The sequence below is a fragment of the Colius striatus genome, chromosome 10, assembly GCF_028858725.1.
Source record: "Colius striatus isolate bColStr4 chromosome 10, bColStr4.1.hap1, whole genome shotgun sequence".
Classification (NCBI taxonomy): Eukaryota; Metazoa; Chordata; class Aves; order Coliiformes; family Coliidae; genus Colius; species Colius striatus.
Genome location: NC_084768.1, coordinates 26,957,317 through 26,973,482, shown reverse-complemented (window position 1 = coordinate 26,973,482; position 16,166 = coordinate 26,957,317). Strand labels below are relative to the sequence as shown.

The 16,166-nt window shown below is 38.7% G+C and overlaps 1 protein-coding gene across 1 annotated transcript in view; it reads left to right on the top strand.

Moving 5' to 3' along the window:
- Positions 1-12,261, top strand: part of ELAVL4 (ELAV like RNA binding protein 4) — a 59,252-nt gene extending 46,991 nt beyond the window's left edge. The window contains exons 4-7 of the mRNA XM_062003374.1: positions 5,003-5,156; positions 5,556-5,781; positions 7,161-7,199; positions 11,566-12,261. Of these exons, the coding sequence (XP_061859358.1) occupies positions 5,003-5,156; positions 5,556-5,781; positions 7,161-7,199; positions 11,566-11,893 (747 nt within the window). The 3' untranslated portion in view covers positions 11,894-12,261. The remainder of the gene's footprint in view (positions 1-5,002; positions 5,157-5,555; positions 5,782-7,160; positions 7,200-11,565) is intronic.
- The last annotated feature ends 3,905 nt before the right edge of the window (positions 12,262-16,166 follow it).

Here is a 16,166-nt window from a genome sequence, read left to right as displayed (position 1 = left end):
CAGATTTGGGATGTAGTTGTTCTGTAGTTCCTTTTAAAATTAAAGTTATTTCTTGTTCTGTTCTGTGGTAGCTCAGTCATAAAGAAGGATTAGGCCTTGGATAAGAAACTTTAAAGATGTAACAGACCTGGAAAGCCTCAACTAAGTTGATTTTGGTTTTGTGTAACCTTTTGGAGTTGGTAGTGCTCGTTTAACAAATCCTCCTCCATCCTTTGTGCCTGTAGTGATGCTGTGGCTCGAAGGACCTTTCGGTGCTGCCTTTGAAGGTTCATATTTTGCTCTGCTGCTTTCAGCAGGCACTAGAGAGTCTTTACCTGTTCATTTTGTGCATTTTCTCTTAATCGAGATTTCTCGTTTTAAGTGCTTCCGTTTTGCCAATGAGTTCTTTTCATTCCACAGAGATAGAGCAATTATTTCTCTTAGCCCTGCTCTTGATACAACCAGGGTGCTCCTGGGTTATCTGTGGATATCTTTCCTGAAATGGGATAGACTATTGTATCTTACCTGCAATCATAATTAATCCCAGTAAAATAGCATTGCGTCACTCACCAGTAAAGTGCATTGTCACTCCCTTCCATCCACCAGCCAAGGGCTGAGAGAAGAGAAAGGACAAAGCAGTGCAAGCAGCTGATCTGAAAATGTTATGGGTTCTGGTCTTCATCCTCTGGACCAGAGGGCTTTTGTATATGTCTGTTCTGACAAAGCAAGTAGCTTTCACAGGAGAGTTTCTCAAATCTGTGTTTTTGCACAGGAATTAGGGAATGGACATGGAACTGAAAGTGACTATGGAGAAAGGTCTCTTCTGGCCACAGCTCACCCTCGGTGTTAAGCAGCTTTTAGTTGTTCTGGATGTCAGTGAAACAAGTGAGGTTGTGCTTATTTGCAGATGTGAAGCTCTTTGGTCATGTTAAAGCACATCCAGTGCGTACCAGTGGAATAACAGGCAGCCAGTGAAGGAAGAGTTGTCCCCATTTCACATGTCTGAACCCCAGGCAGAAAAAAAAGCTAAATGGCTCACCCCAAAAGTCATGCAAGAAATGCTACATCTCAGAGCGTGTCACACAAAGGGAAGTCTGTCAGAATTAAGGTCACCAAGAAGTTTAGTGGTTTTGAAAGTTACACAAACTTTTTGAAAGTTGCCTAGGGAGTCATTTTAACACTGACTGCACCTTAGCTGCATGTTTCTGGAGAGATGTCTCTGGGGTTGGTGGGTGGTTCGGTGGCCTGTGAATGCCTGTACTGCTGTGCGCTCTCTGCTTAAAGGCTCCTGATGGCTCTCATGTTTCCCAGATGAGTAACACTAGATGCAGAGCAGGACATACATCTCCTTGGAGGAGATCTGTCTTTGAATGGCATGAACTGCTAGATTGCTGATCAGCAGACATTTTGACCAGGGCAGGACAGCACTGCTCGTGCAGAGCACATCATGTTAGTGGAGAGCTATGCTCTTCCTCTTTGGAGCAGACAGGACTTGAATTTTGGGAGGAGGCTTCTAGAAATGGACGTGATGTTTGAGAAGTCCAGGATTAGCATATGAGCTGAAGGCATCTCTTTATGGTGGGCAGCAGTGACAGGGTTGTCGGTGTTTAAGTGGTTGCTATAATATGTCCAGTGCCTCCTTCAAAGACAAATGGGATGCATTCATGCCTCTGAGTGCCTTTGCTGTGGGCTCTGACTTGGAAACACCAGACCACTCCAATTTATGTTCTGAAGAGTCTTGAGATTAGAAATTTTTCAAGTTCTCTACTTGGAAAAAGAGGCAGAAAATCAATAGGGAGGATAATTACTTTAACTTAGAGATTTTCTGTGCTCCTGAACAAAATAAAAAGTGCATTACCATGGAAGATATGAAATGCTGGAACTTAAGACTCTGCAGTAGTGTTTGAAGACAGTGCAGACTCTTGAGATGGCTGTTGATACTGAAGAGGAGCCCTTACGCAGGCTAATGTTAAGTGTCAAATGAGAAATATCCTGGCGAATGTTTTTCACAGTTAGTGTCTATGTATTTATGGAAACTAACACTGGAGACCAGCAAGACATAAAGTTGCCTTGTGTAACATTTTATTGTCTTTTTTGTGAACTTGACTGGAGAACTCCTAAATGATCTTATGTAGTGAAATTTAACACCATTGTTCAACCTCCAGCCGTTACACAAGTGGATGACCATTTTAAGGTTGAGAAATGCCTGCATCTGAAGTTCTGGTGTTCTCTAGCTCATCTGTTTTTCATAGTATTTTCATAGTCATTTCTCTTTCAATATGCTATTTCATTATAGGGTGCTAATACTGCCATGAGTAAAAAAAACCACCGATCTTTAAGTGTGAATATCAAGAATTAATGTAGCATTCTCACCCGGTGCTTTGCAGTTTTTAGTGGTAAAATAGGAGGCAAAACTAGCTCCCATTTTAACCTTCACAGCACAAGGAACTTCTAGTCTGGTGGAGGGTCAGGGTGGGCGATTTCTTCCTTTGATAGTTAATGCATGGAAAGACATCCCATCTTCAGTATCAGCTGAATAATAGCCTGAAAACTGAATAATAGATTGAAAGCAGTATGGCAGAGTCTAACCGATCGATTTGTCATTGGCTGACCTGAGAGGGAAGATGAAAAAGATTCAAAAGCAGATAAATAATTGACTTTACTAGCCTTGAGTCCATTCAGCTTGCAACCTTTTCTCCTTGATACTAAAGGCGGCTGAGTTGCTTTTTGGCAGCTTCTTTCTTTAGCCCAGGCTCCCTTGCAGCCTGAATGTTTGATTGCAGGAGGAACTAAAAATTAGACCGGAGCAGCGATAGGTGTTTGTCTGCTGAGAGTAGATGGATTTGAGTATGTGCAGTCTCTCCTTCCACTCTGTGTCTGCACGGCCCACAAGAGCAGAGCGGTTTCTTTGTGTAGAAGTACATAAATAAAATGTCAGGCACTCGGTGCTCTGGGAAGTGATTTTTTTTTTTTTTTGCATATCCCTATACTTTTCATCTTTCCTGTAATGTGGTATTTGGTTAATGAATGTGCCAGAATGAGAAAACCCAAAGGAAACCCCTGGCTGTTTTCCCAGGAACTTTATTAATTTTGCAGCTCTCAGTTTTGAGGAATAGGTAAGGTCCCTACCCCCACTCCAGAGAGGCTCTTGAGTGTTTTTTAAACTGTTATTCCTGAAGTAGGTTAAACTGTAGGTGTCTGAACCTTCTTTCAAGGTAAGGCATTTGCAGAGTGTGGAGAGAGAGTCTGCTTTCCTGAATGCCCTGGCACAGGGTATAAATGAGAAGCCACTGATACGAGACCACCAAACAAAGCACAGTCAAAAACAGTGATCTTTTTTCAGCAAGACATCTGTAGGTGAAAGCACAGTGGTATTATCCCTGGTCTCCCCAAGTACACTAGGCTTAATCTTAGTTAGATAAAAGCAAGCGGTGCCGTATATGTTTTGGGTCCTGGGCTTGTCAGTAGGATATTTGTGACCAGCAGTTGGGTGGAATGCTGCACCTCATCAGTTCTTGGGCTTGTGAGGTCCTAAATCGCTGAGGCACAAAATAGTTTTCACCCTAATGTGCTTCTCCTTTTCCAGCCACTCATCTCAGTACCTGAGGGCTTCTCTGCTCCTTACATCTGCTTGTGCCTGTGTGCTGTGCCTGAGCTTGCCTCATTTGATGCACGTGTTTCATCTAACCTCTTTTTCACATTTCTTTCCCTAAATTTTTCCACCTCCTCTCTCTAATCTTCTCTGTAAATGTTAGATTTAAAAGGTTATGTATGAACTTGTAAGTTACAAAGTTGCCAAAAATCTTAAAATCTAGTGTTTTTAGAGTTTGTCTGCTATTATATGGAGAAGATTGTGGAAGCAAATATTAGTCATTAACATCATTTTCTGTGTTGAGTCAACATCTATTTTTAGCTGTGGAGCACATAAAGACAACTTTTTACACACAAAACAAAGACATTCATTTGACATCATTTGTGCTGGGGCTAAGGCATGGGAAGAGGGGAAGACAATTGCTGAATGCATTGTATGCATGATGGGACCCCCTTTATTTCCTTCCAAAACACATCTTAAGACACAACGCAGGAATGTACTAATCTGTTGAAATAAATCAACATAAAGTGCAAAATATTCAGGTTTGCATCCAGTGCTGTTTCAGATGTGCTGTTAACGTAATTCTTCATGGTCCATGCTGAATACTTGCCATTAGGCTTCAGCCAGGAAGCATTTTTATTATGTTAAATGTTTCTATTCTAAATGTATGTATTATTTTTGAAGAGCAAAAAGCTTTTTATGCACATATAATTACAAATCTGATTCATAGGCAGAAGAACAGTTAAGAGTGTCTTAATTTTCCAACAGCATACATGCAGTGCCTCAGATTTTCTTGTTTGCTTGGTAGTAGTATTTTATGGTCTGGTTCTGGCCTTACGCTGCAAGGGAGCCTCTCATGATAAATTGCAGATAGGACAATGAGTGTCAGTATACAGTTCCCTGAGCAGATGTTCATTTAGCCTAATTTCACCAGTACTTTCCTGTTTGTCCAGAACACAGATCTTGCCAGCTGAGAATGAAAACACAAAGAAAGATAGCACAAAAGATCACTATGCAAATAACCTGATCTGTTTCAGACACTTAGAGCAGTGGGAAGAAACTCGCTGGAACTTCAGAGTGCTTACATATGTGTTAAGGTTATTACATGTTGATACAGTAAATCATCCCTACACCCACAACCCAGAGGAGTAAATTTATAAAGCCATGTGTAGGAAGTTGCATGTTAATCCCCCACTGAACAATAGTTATTTTATGACTGCACTTAAAGGACTCTTGTGTCTGTTTTTAAAGTCTTTCTAGTTCTTTCTTTTGTTCTTACAGCTCGTCTTGGCTTTGTTACTTTTGCAGAGCAGGTAGCATCTGAACTTCAAGGGTTATTGCTTGTGAAAGAACAGGAAATAATCTGCCTGTTTAATATGCACACAGTGACTTTAGTTTATTAATCTGCTTTTCCTTTTCTTCAATCCATAGGTGTCATATGCCCGTCCAAGTTCAGCATCGATCAGAGATGCGAACTTGTACGTCAGCGGCCTTCCGAAAACAATGACCCAGAAAGAATTAGAGCAGTTATTCTCACAATATGGGCGCATCATCACCTCACGGATTCTGGTTGATCAAGTCACAGGTTAAAAGAAAACTTTTCCTGATATGTGCATGTTTCTCTGGAAATGGCAAAAATTATAAATGTTTGCTGGCAGTTGGGCTTTAAGACAATGGGACTTGTAGTGTAAAATTCAGTATCTGGTTCCTTTATCAGCATAACTGTTGGGAAGCATAACTGCTGCCTCTTTAATGAGAGAACTCAAAATGCAGGATGTTGTTTACTTTAAGTCATTATATTAAATACAGCAGGGGCTGATTTTGGAGAATACAGATGGGGAAGAGCGTTTTTCACTGAATTAAGACCTCCTTTAACTTTCAAGCCATGTATTCTGTGAAGTCAAAATGAACACTGAGTTTGTTACGTAGATGAGGCTATTCCTACAAATATTCATCTGTTCACATGGGTTTTTTTACTTCCCAGGGGTTTCTCGAGGTGTGGGATTTATCCGTTTTGATAAGAGAATAGAGGCAGAAGAAGCCATAAAGGGACTAAATGGCCAGAAGCCTAGTGGTGCTACAGAACCAATTACTGTGAAGTTTGCCAATAACCCCAGCCAGAAAACAAGCCAGGCACTCCTTTCACAGCTGTATCAGTCTCCCAACAGACGCTACCCTGGACCACTTCACCACCAGGCTCAGAGATTCAGGTAATTACCTGGAAAAGAACTAAAGTTCCACCAGCGACAACAATGTGGGGCAGGTGCTGCACAGGAAAATATGCTTTAGTTGCGTAGGCTGACCTGATTTTCTTTGTAAAATTAAATATTCTTTCCTGGAGAATGAGGAGGAAAATCTGCTGACAGCAGTAGTCATGTTGTATTTACTAAAACAGCTGAAGTACTGTACAATCAGATCTCATGAAGGCTCATAGAAAAAGAGAGGACAGAATAGAGTTATGCTGATAATCAAATGAGCAGTGACTAGCCTGTTCTTCCTCATTTTTTTGGTAATGCTTTTATTTTCTGCCATATTATTACAGTTTTGATGCATCTTAGACTTTGATGTTAATGATAGTGGATTGGTAGCAGGAAAAAAGCTGAGTCTGTTCCAGTCAGCAGAGATATCATTAAATTTATTAGCCTGAGACATCTCCTCTTAGTATAAAGAGACCTTGTGTTAGTCTTTGCTGTGATTCTTCAGATACTTTTAGGGCTGGTTTACACTTTTCATTCTGAATATACTGTTTCCATCTGATATGTAAGCCAGCATTAGCAGTACATAATGTTCTCATTACTTTTATATGTGATAATTTTCAGGCAACCTAGCATTGAAATAAAAAGCTTGCCTTGGATGTATTCATATAACTGAGTGGCATGCTGGCCTTACAGAATTATTCAAAAGTCATTTTAGTCTTTCAGTGATGAGAAATGCTAATAAATTAAAAGATCATTTTTAAAAGTTAGTCATTGGATACATTAAGCTTACATGTGGTTTTGTGCCTTTGGCACGCAGCTGTGTCCGTTGAGGTTATCACTGACTAGTTCCATGGACAGAGGACTTTATTGTGCTCCTGTGGAAAGCAGCTGATTATATTCTGCAAAGTCTGGTGGTCATTTATGTTGGCATATCATGGAAGATTAATACTAAATATATGTAATTTAGTGGGGAAGAATGTATTGTGAACACAGAATCAAGTATGTTTACAGTTCCAGCGATTTTTGGACTGTAACATTTTATTTCCAAGCTAACTGTAAATGTAAGGTGAACAGATGATTTGTGGTAAGTTTCATACTAATATTGTCTACAAAAGGCAAATCAGAAGTGGATTTTTGAAAACCAAACCCTGGAAATGAAGGCTTATCTCTAAGACTCCAGACAGGTTAAAAATGGCTTTTAATACTGTGGTGGAAATTTAAGCACCACCTCAGGCTTAACAAAGGAGGCCAGGAGTTGTTAGGCTCCTTAGATGTGTGGGAAACTTGTTGAACGTTTCTTCTTTGAAAATGGAACACTATTAATAATAGTTCCATTGAGCGATCTTGCCATCTGTGAGACATTAACCCAAAGACCCTCCTTCTCTTTTCAGGCTGGACAATTTGCTTAATATGGCCTATGGCGTAAAGAGGTAATTAGAATTCCACAGATTGCCAGATGTCCGTGTTGGCACAGATTGGTGCTACAATTTATTTTTTTTAATTCACTAACTTTATTTTTTTTTTAATTCCTTCTTTTCTTCCACCAGCATGTCAAATTCTTTTTAAGTTCGGACTTCAGTTGATTTTGTTACTTTTAAAGGCCACACATGCAAATTCTGTGGGGTTTTTTTTCAACCTCTTTTTTTTTTTTTTTAATTTACAGGTGGGCTTCTCAAATGGTTTAGGTGCAACAGCTCCAAGCATTCAAACTGCAGTCATGCTGCTAAATGGTACTTTGTCCAGAGTTGGGACTATTAAGTTTTTAACTAATCTCCAATCTGATAATAGAAAATTTAACACTCAAAAACAGAATCATGCTGCTGTTGTCTAAATCTTGCTAAGACCTTCTTTCTCCTACCTCTGGTTCCACAGTTTTGACTTAAATATAGCTGGATGCACCTTAATCAGCCCTAAGTTTCTTTTGTTACAGGTTTAATACTTTGACATTTTATTGGTGCTTGACATTTGTTTTTTGTTTAAGATAGCTCTGTGTGTGTGTATATGTATGTTCACGCATGTGTGATGAAGCTCAGCTGACTTGTAAACATTCCTGCTGTTTCACGCATATGTTCAATGTTTGATCCCATACCTAAAATGAGTTGACATGGGGTTAGTGTTTCTTCTAATGGCACACATCAACATGAGTGAACCCTACACCAAAAGAGAGGTGTAGTCTATTCCTGATCTTACCGTAAAATGTCCGGCCATCTCCTCAGAATTAAGATGAGAAAATGCTTCTTAATCTTCCAAAATGGTCTGCTCACCACACTTAACATTTTTTGAGCTTGTCTTTTAAAGCTCATCCTGTAAAACAGTATGGTAAGTATATCTTTAACACTAGCTGGTAGTGGCCAGCCATATGGGTTTTACCTCCTGCCACACTAGCTGTCAGACAAACAGCTAATCTTAAAACTACTTGGAAAAGCAAGAATCAAAACAGGCAGTGGGTCTTCCCAGCAGCAGTGCTTCTGGTGTTCATTAGTACATTTGTTACATTTGCAGTATCCTTAGTGGTGATGGTGGTATGATGAGTCAGAACTTACCACCTGATCTTGTCACACACCGCTTCTCCTATGTTCTCTCATTTGTTTCTTGACACACTGACAAAAACATGGCGAAACTCTGAGCCTCAACTGTCGAGTACGAGTTGCTGTCAGAAGGATGGGTTTGTCACGGGAGTTTTCCTTACTTTTATTTGCTTCTGCTGTTTCCCAGAATTGATCTGGCATGTGGCACAGGACAGACAGGGTTTAGTCTGAACCTGTGAGGGTTTGAATTCTGATTGTGTATGACCCGAGGAGAGAGAGTTACCTGCCTTTATAGGCTGTACATCTGCTTTCTTTACTATTCACAGTCTTCAGTGTTAGTTGTAAATCACAGCAGTGCTTAAGTTGTTTTGTAGGCATCTTAAATTGGTTCTTACCTCCTCCTAGCAACTCTTTAAAACATGTACTTGCACTAGTAAACTCTGTATTTACAGGTGTAGGGTCACAAAAAATACTGCATTTATAAAAATCACCGAGGCTGCCTTTGAAACATCTGTAGTGTAGCCTGCCTGGATTGGGGGTCAGTTTTTCCTTTCCCTAAGTTAAGTAGGCGGCACTGATGGAAAATGAGATGTGTTGATGTGAAACAAAGGTTTTAGTGACACTAATTTCAGATCCCTTGCTAGCAGCAAAGCTGTTTATGCAATAGTTTACCTTCTGTTTGTCAGTACACTTGCACTAGCTTCATGCGTGTGCTCTTGGATTTAGAGCAACTCAGGGACATAAATAGTTGAAAGCTTAAGGGTTTCCAGGGAAAAGGCACTCTCCAGTGAAACTTCATCCATTTGCATCAGTGCAGCATTCCTTAAAAATGCAGAACTTTATAACATGCTGTGTGACATGCACAGCTTTGCACTGTACAGATTTTACAGTGACATCCCTTCCAGTGTCGTACTTCATGTTAAATTTAAACATTGCTCAAAAGGAGCTTTTGCAGGCTTATGTACATTACTGGCACAGTTGGCATCTGTCAGCAATGGGCTTAAAAGTCCCGTCCTCCAAACTTCAAAAGAAGTTGAAGCTGTTGGTTTGTACAAGTTCTGTCCTGGCTGCCTTATTTGCAGTTCCATGTATGGTGGGAAGGAGTGGTATAACTTGGCTTTGTCCAGCCATCTGTTTTCAGCAGCTGGGGAAATAGCATGGGTTAGAGCTGTGCTAAACCATTACCGTAATGTTACTGGTTTCAGTATGCAGGAGAGAATCTAGAAGATGCTGACAGTAGGATTTGCAAAAGTGAAGTTCAGCTGGAAAATTGCCATGTATTTTGAATAAACTGTCTGCGAACCTGTATGTGTGTCAAAGGATCCAATGCTTGTGAGCATTTGTGAACTGCTCATTCACAGCGTAGCTACACCCCAGTGATGTTTCTGAGCTTAAGATGTGTATTTCAAGTGTCTCTCTTTTATCCTTGAATATACATATAAATTCTCATCAGGAGTCAACAGAATGGTGAGCAGCCATAGAGTCTGTAATTTCTTTTATGGTTATTTAATATAAACTGCACAATGTTGTGCAGATTGCTAAACGTGTCTGGAAATATTACAAATGTAAAAGGAGAAGTTCTGGATAGCACAAGAGCTCTCTCAGCAACACTGAGTCCCCTCCTTCACTCCCACAGTCATCAGTCAGAAAATCCTGAGGAATTATTATTCAGTTCTGATATTAAAACTCATCATATTGAAGGTACGTGTGAAACTGGAGTTTTATTAAGACGCTTCCTCTGTGCAGTTGTTATTTTAAAACATATCCCAAAGTGTAGCTTCAGAAAGCATGTCACTTTTTTTCAAACTGATGAAAGGAACATTATGTTGATCCTGAGGGCTGATACTGCTTAACGTCTTCATTAATAACCTGAGTCATGGGCTCTGATGCACCCTCCTTGCATTAGCGGGTGACACCGACTTGGTGAGGGAGCAGGGACAGTCACTGTGCTGTTGGCCACGGCTGCCCCTGGGGAGACCTTGACAAGCTGGAGGAACAGGGTGACATTCAGGAAAGGTAACTGCAGAGTTTAGCCCTGATTGCTATCTTCAGCTACCTACAAGGGGCGTTAGGAAGAAGATGAAGCTAAGCTCTTCTCAGAGGTCAACTGCAGAAGGCCAAGAGTCAACGGTAACAGGTTGCAGCAGGGGAAATTCAGCTCTGTAGAAGGGAAAATCATTCACACTGAGGATGGCGGAGCCTTGGAGCAGGAGCTGCAGGAGTGGGGTTTGCATCTTTGGGGACTTTCAGAACTTCCTCTGCAAGGTTGCGAGCAGCAGATGTAATTTGAGAAGGTAGCTATTCTTCAAGCAGGAGGCTAATCAGATGACCTTCATAGTTCCTGCCCAATCAATGCCATTCTGTGGTGATTCAATGTTCATAACCGTACTGCTTGGCTTTAGCTTCCCAGCTCAGATATTCAAGTTAAAGAAAACAGGGTAGAGGAAATTAGAATGTTTATATTAGATTTCTAGGAGCTTGTCTCTGACTGTCTGAAGAGCCTAAGAGCATGTGATGGACATGAAGTCTTACAGTATGAAGGTAGTTGTTGACACGCTCATTGATTACATTTATGCACTGTTTTACTTCTCTAAAATTACTGCATAAATCTTCTTTAATATGTGTCCAGCTTTACAGGACTTCCTTTATTAGCTGGATTTTTTTTTTCCCAGTGTATGTCAATTAAGGACTATGGCAGGAGGGGAAGTAATCTACCACTTAGAGATGTTCCTCTAAATCAAGTAGTATTTTTACTTGAAGAATCTACTGTTAGAGCTGAATCCTGACAATGGCATTTCATATCAATATTTAAATTTTGGTTTTCTTTTATGTGTTTCTTTTTCACCGCAAACTAATAAGTAGTAAAACATTAGATCTCTCTTGCCTTGAAACTATTTTTATTTTATTGATGGGAATAAGTGGCAAATTCCTACAAACCTTTTTTTAAATTAACTCATGTTTATAGCAGCATGTGCAGACCCTTTTTGACCTTGCTTATCCTCGAGCATTTCTTTTATTAGATCTTTGTGTACATCTACATAGGGCTTGTCCTCGAAAGGGGATGCATTCATGCCCAGATTTGCTCTGGTTTAGCACAGGTCCCCTCCGCTGAAGTAGGAATTAGAGACTCAGGGTGGCTATGCAGTCATCTTCCAGGGATAGGATCAAGCACCTTCATTAACATGGGCATACTTATTTTAAAGTCTTGGATCCATGTAGCTTGTGCCAAGAGATATATTTAGAATAGACCCCTCTTTTTACTCGGTAGGTTTTCTCCGATCACAATTGATGGCATGACGAGCCTTGTCGGAATGAATATCCCTGGTCACACTGGAACTGGATGGTGCATCTTCGTCTACAACTTGTCTCCCGACTCAGATGAGAGCGTGCTGTGGCAGTTGTTTGGTCCCTTTGGAGCGGTCAATAATGTCAAGGTGATCCGTGATTTCAACACCAACAAGTGCAAGGGATTTGGCTTTGTCACCATGACCAACTACGACGAAGCCGCCATGGCGATTGCCAGCCTTAATGGATACCGTTTAGGAGACAGAGTATTGCAAGTTTCCTTTAAAACCAATAAAACCCACAAATCCTGAATTTCATATCCTTACTTACTAAAATATATATATATAAATATATATACGAACAAAACAAAACAAAAAAAAAAACTCTTCAAGGCTTATATTCAACCATGGACTTTATAAGCCAGTGTTGCCTAAGTATTAAAACATTGGATATCCTGTGAGGAACAGGGAAGGATTTTATAATGCTTAGAAAAAAAAAACCTTTGATGCATTGAATGTTCTTTCATAGCTGTCGTTGTTGAATATAATATACATAGATAACAATGTGCAGGGATTTTTACCCGGCCAGCTAGTTTTACTACCTTCCTTGAAGGTGGGTCTTTTTAAGATGACCATTCACTCATATGAAAACATAATAAAACAAAAAACAATTTTTACAAACTAATGGGATTAAAAAGCGAGAAAAAAGTTTTGGTTTTGGTTTGGTTTTTTTTTTTTGGTTTGTTTTCTTTTTCGGTTGTTGGTTTTTTCAAAACATCGATTGAATCAGATTGGTAAACCCCCCACACAAATTAAAGAGGAACAATAAAAATTGCAAAAAGAACATAATTTTGCAACTTTTTTTATTTTTCCTTTTTTCTTTTGTATCATGTGAACTACACAGTCTTCTGTTAGGGAATGGGGCTACAGGGGGATACCTGATGACATAACAATTTAAATAACATTAACAATGTTGCCAAAGAGGTGGTCTCTTTGCTGAAAATGGGTTTCAAGAAAAATCTATTTTTATAAAATATAAAGAATTTTTACAAGAGAATCTGGATTTGAGAAAAAAATATTTTGACTGGCTAATTTAGGGGAAATTGACAACTTTGTCATGTTCATACTGCACTGGTAACTTTTTAGAGATCAAGATGTGTGTTTTAAACTGGATTAGTAGATTGTTTTTTGAAGGATGGGCTACAAACAGATGATCTTCGTATCTTTTCATAGCATGTAATAAAAATATTAAATACAGTACGGGAGAGTGTTCTTCCCAGGCACGCAGTTACCCACAGTCAAAACCCAAAAGCAAGGAGATGAGTTGCAAGACGGTTTTTCTTTAAGTCATCAGTATGGGATATCAGCAGAACAAAAGTTGAAAAAATTAATTTCTTTGATCAAAAACTTCCTTGGTTTGAGCAGTAGGTGCTACAAAATTATTTACATATCTTAGTATCATAGTTAAATGTAATGTGTTTAGAAAAAATACATTTGCTTTAAATTTGTTAAGAATTTTCAAATTCACTTTATAGCCCAAGCTAATATAATTGGGCTGTGTTGGCACATTTGGAACACTGTTTATGTTGCTTGAAACACTTATTTATTTAATTGCCGATGTGATGCATATGGCCAAAATCAAATATAGCTAGTTTGGCTAGTCTACTTATTTGTTTACTTAAACTATGGGAAGAAGCATATTATTGTGTCATTTTGTTGTGTGTGTATGTGTATATATAATATAAATATATATATATATAAAGTTATTTTTTCTTTTGGTTAATTTATTATAAGTTGTAACACTTTGCTAGTTTTGTTTGTATATGTCTTAAAATGTTTTCTTATGATACTTAAGTGACAGAGGTATCAAGGTAACTTGTGTAGAAATATTGTTTGATATATTGTCATGTTTGTTGTGAATATTTTTTCTTACTGCACAGTAGAAAAGAAAACAACTGGGTCTTTATTTTAATGTAATTCAGATTGGGGAAAACAGAGCTAAGGGAACAAAATGACTGAGGGGGTGCTCTCCCATGTCCAGTGCACTGATCATTTTAGTATGTTTGTGCTTTGTATGGTTATATATTTAAAACAAAAAAGGGTCATGCTCTTCCCTGAGTACTAGAAACAGTTACTCGCTATGCATAATCTAGTTGATAGTTAAATTTGCTATTGCTTTTCTTGTCTTGTTATATAAAATCTTTTCAATACAAGTTTAGTCTTAATGGTAATAAAACGTTATGGTTATTTATAACTTGTGCTTATTTTGTGCATTTTTTCCATGCTATACCCACTAACTGCATGTAGACTAAGTATTGTTTTTTCACACTGAAGAGGCAAACTTTTGTAGTAGACAAATAACTAAAGCAAAGGCTGCATCATAATTTTATCAGTTTTTTACTTTAACAATGTTAGATTTTAGTTTAAAGGAACACTCATTCAATGTTCAGGGAAACCTTTATACATCATCTGCTATGAATGAGCGCAGTTTGCTGGGAAAGTTTTGATGCATTTGCTAAGCATTAGTGGGGAAGGCATGTCAGAATCTTTTCTCTACGATGTGTTTTACTATCTGAATAATAATAATAATTTAAAAAATCTTTCTTAGGACCAGGCAGTTGTATACTTTAGTTATAATGAATGACTTCATGTTAACCTTGCTAGTTTAGATCATTTCTGAGGGAAAGTATTGTAAATGTTTTTTTCATAACCTTGTTGTGTTTGAATTATTTGTACTTTAATTGTCCAGACAATAAATGAAAGTGTGTAGAATGGCTATGGACTTTCCACCTTTTTAACCGTGTTCAGATGTCTTAGTCATCCCAGCTGCACCTCAAATGAGGTAGATGCTAGAGTCTGATTTCAGAAGCAAGGTCTTCAAGAAACGTTCTAGTCAAACCAGATTTGAGCATATTCATGACTTGTCTTTCCTTCCGAAGGTTAGAAAGAATGGGCCATTTAATTTAAGATGTTGAACACCAAATACCGAACTGTAACTGTAACTTTATTTGAATGTGGAAGATACTGAAGGATTTATACTATATACAGTATTTTTACACAGTGAAAATATTAACTCAACCAATATCAACACGTAACGGAAGTAGCAAGCAAATTTCAGTGTTAATACAGTTTTTAAGCCATCATTTAGTTTGACTTTTCTATGAATATGCTATGAATGTCATGCAATATGAAACAGTGTACATATTATCTGTTGTACGACAGTATATATGATCACATTCCCAATTTGGTTCTTTTCACCATGTGTTATAACTAGAGTTGATAACTTCTTTCAGTTGACTTGTTTGAATCCCATTATACAACTATTCACTTTCATGTTTATGTTCTGTAACATTCACTAATTGAGAATATGTACCTTGTAAAACTGCAGCATTGAATTTCGTAACTGAGTTTAGGAAAATGATATTGGAGGGGCTGGATGGACCGTGTGGTTCTTCAGCTCCTTCACCTATTAATAAACTCGTGTTTTTGTGAGATTAAGTTACCATGTTGGTTATAATACTTAATTTCAGGCCACAGAATGAGTTTTGTTCTTAAATTTACAGCCTGCCCCATTCATCTTTAAATCAACTTGACCATTCCATAGTAAAATCACAAGTTATCAATTTGCTCTAAAGACTTGACTCTGAAAACATCATCCTTCCATCTTACCTATATATATGTATATACACACACTTTCAATGATATACATATATACATACACTTTACAGTGGAGCATAACATACAGCAGCCCATTTTTTTTCTAAATGCCCTTTGCCTTTAGGAAGAAACTGTAGTAAATGGTGTTGGTTATAAAATAACACTAGCTACCTTATAATGTGTTAGGAAGAAAATGAGGCGATGAACATGTCCTTCTGTTGCAGTCAAAGGGAGATAGAAATCTCCGTACAGTCCTGATGCTCTTAAGCCAGAAGTCTGACTCTACACATGGGCATTTTACTGTTGAATGCAGAGAGGCCAGTTTTGATCCAGATTTTGTCACCGCTTAAATGCCGGCCTGGCCTACTGCTCCTTTACATCTCATTGATGTAAGGGACCTAGTTCTCCCTTCTCTACCACGGGCATCAGTGAGCTTCCAGGGGTGCTGTGTGGAAGCTCCCAAACAAATGTAACACAAGAGTGAGGACTCTGCCACTTCGAAGGATCTGCTCTGTAAAGTTCTGTCCCCTTGTTTCACTCCACGGGTCCTGCATGAGCATTTTTAGAAAGTCTTATTGAAACACAATTTCTGCCCAGCTGGGATCAGAACCAGATTTTGCTAACACTCATTCAAAGTAATCAAGTTTTATATTTCTTTCCTGAAAGGGTAATCACTCTTTCTGCAATTAGCAAGTCTACTGCATAAATGGAAAATCACCTGGGGGAGGGTGTTTCAAGTGCATTCACTTGATATTCCACTTCACAGACTACCTTGGGTACAATCATGGGCTTTGAATGAAGGGAGGGGGGAGCATATATTGGAAAGGAGGGCTGGCATAGTCAAGATAGTAGTGAGCTGCTCTTAATTTTTGTAGTGTGGGAAGTCAGCTTACCTAGTGACACTGATTTTTTGGGAACCAAATGCAAA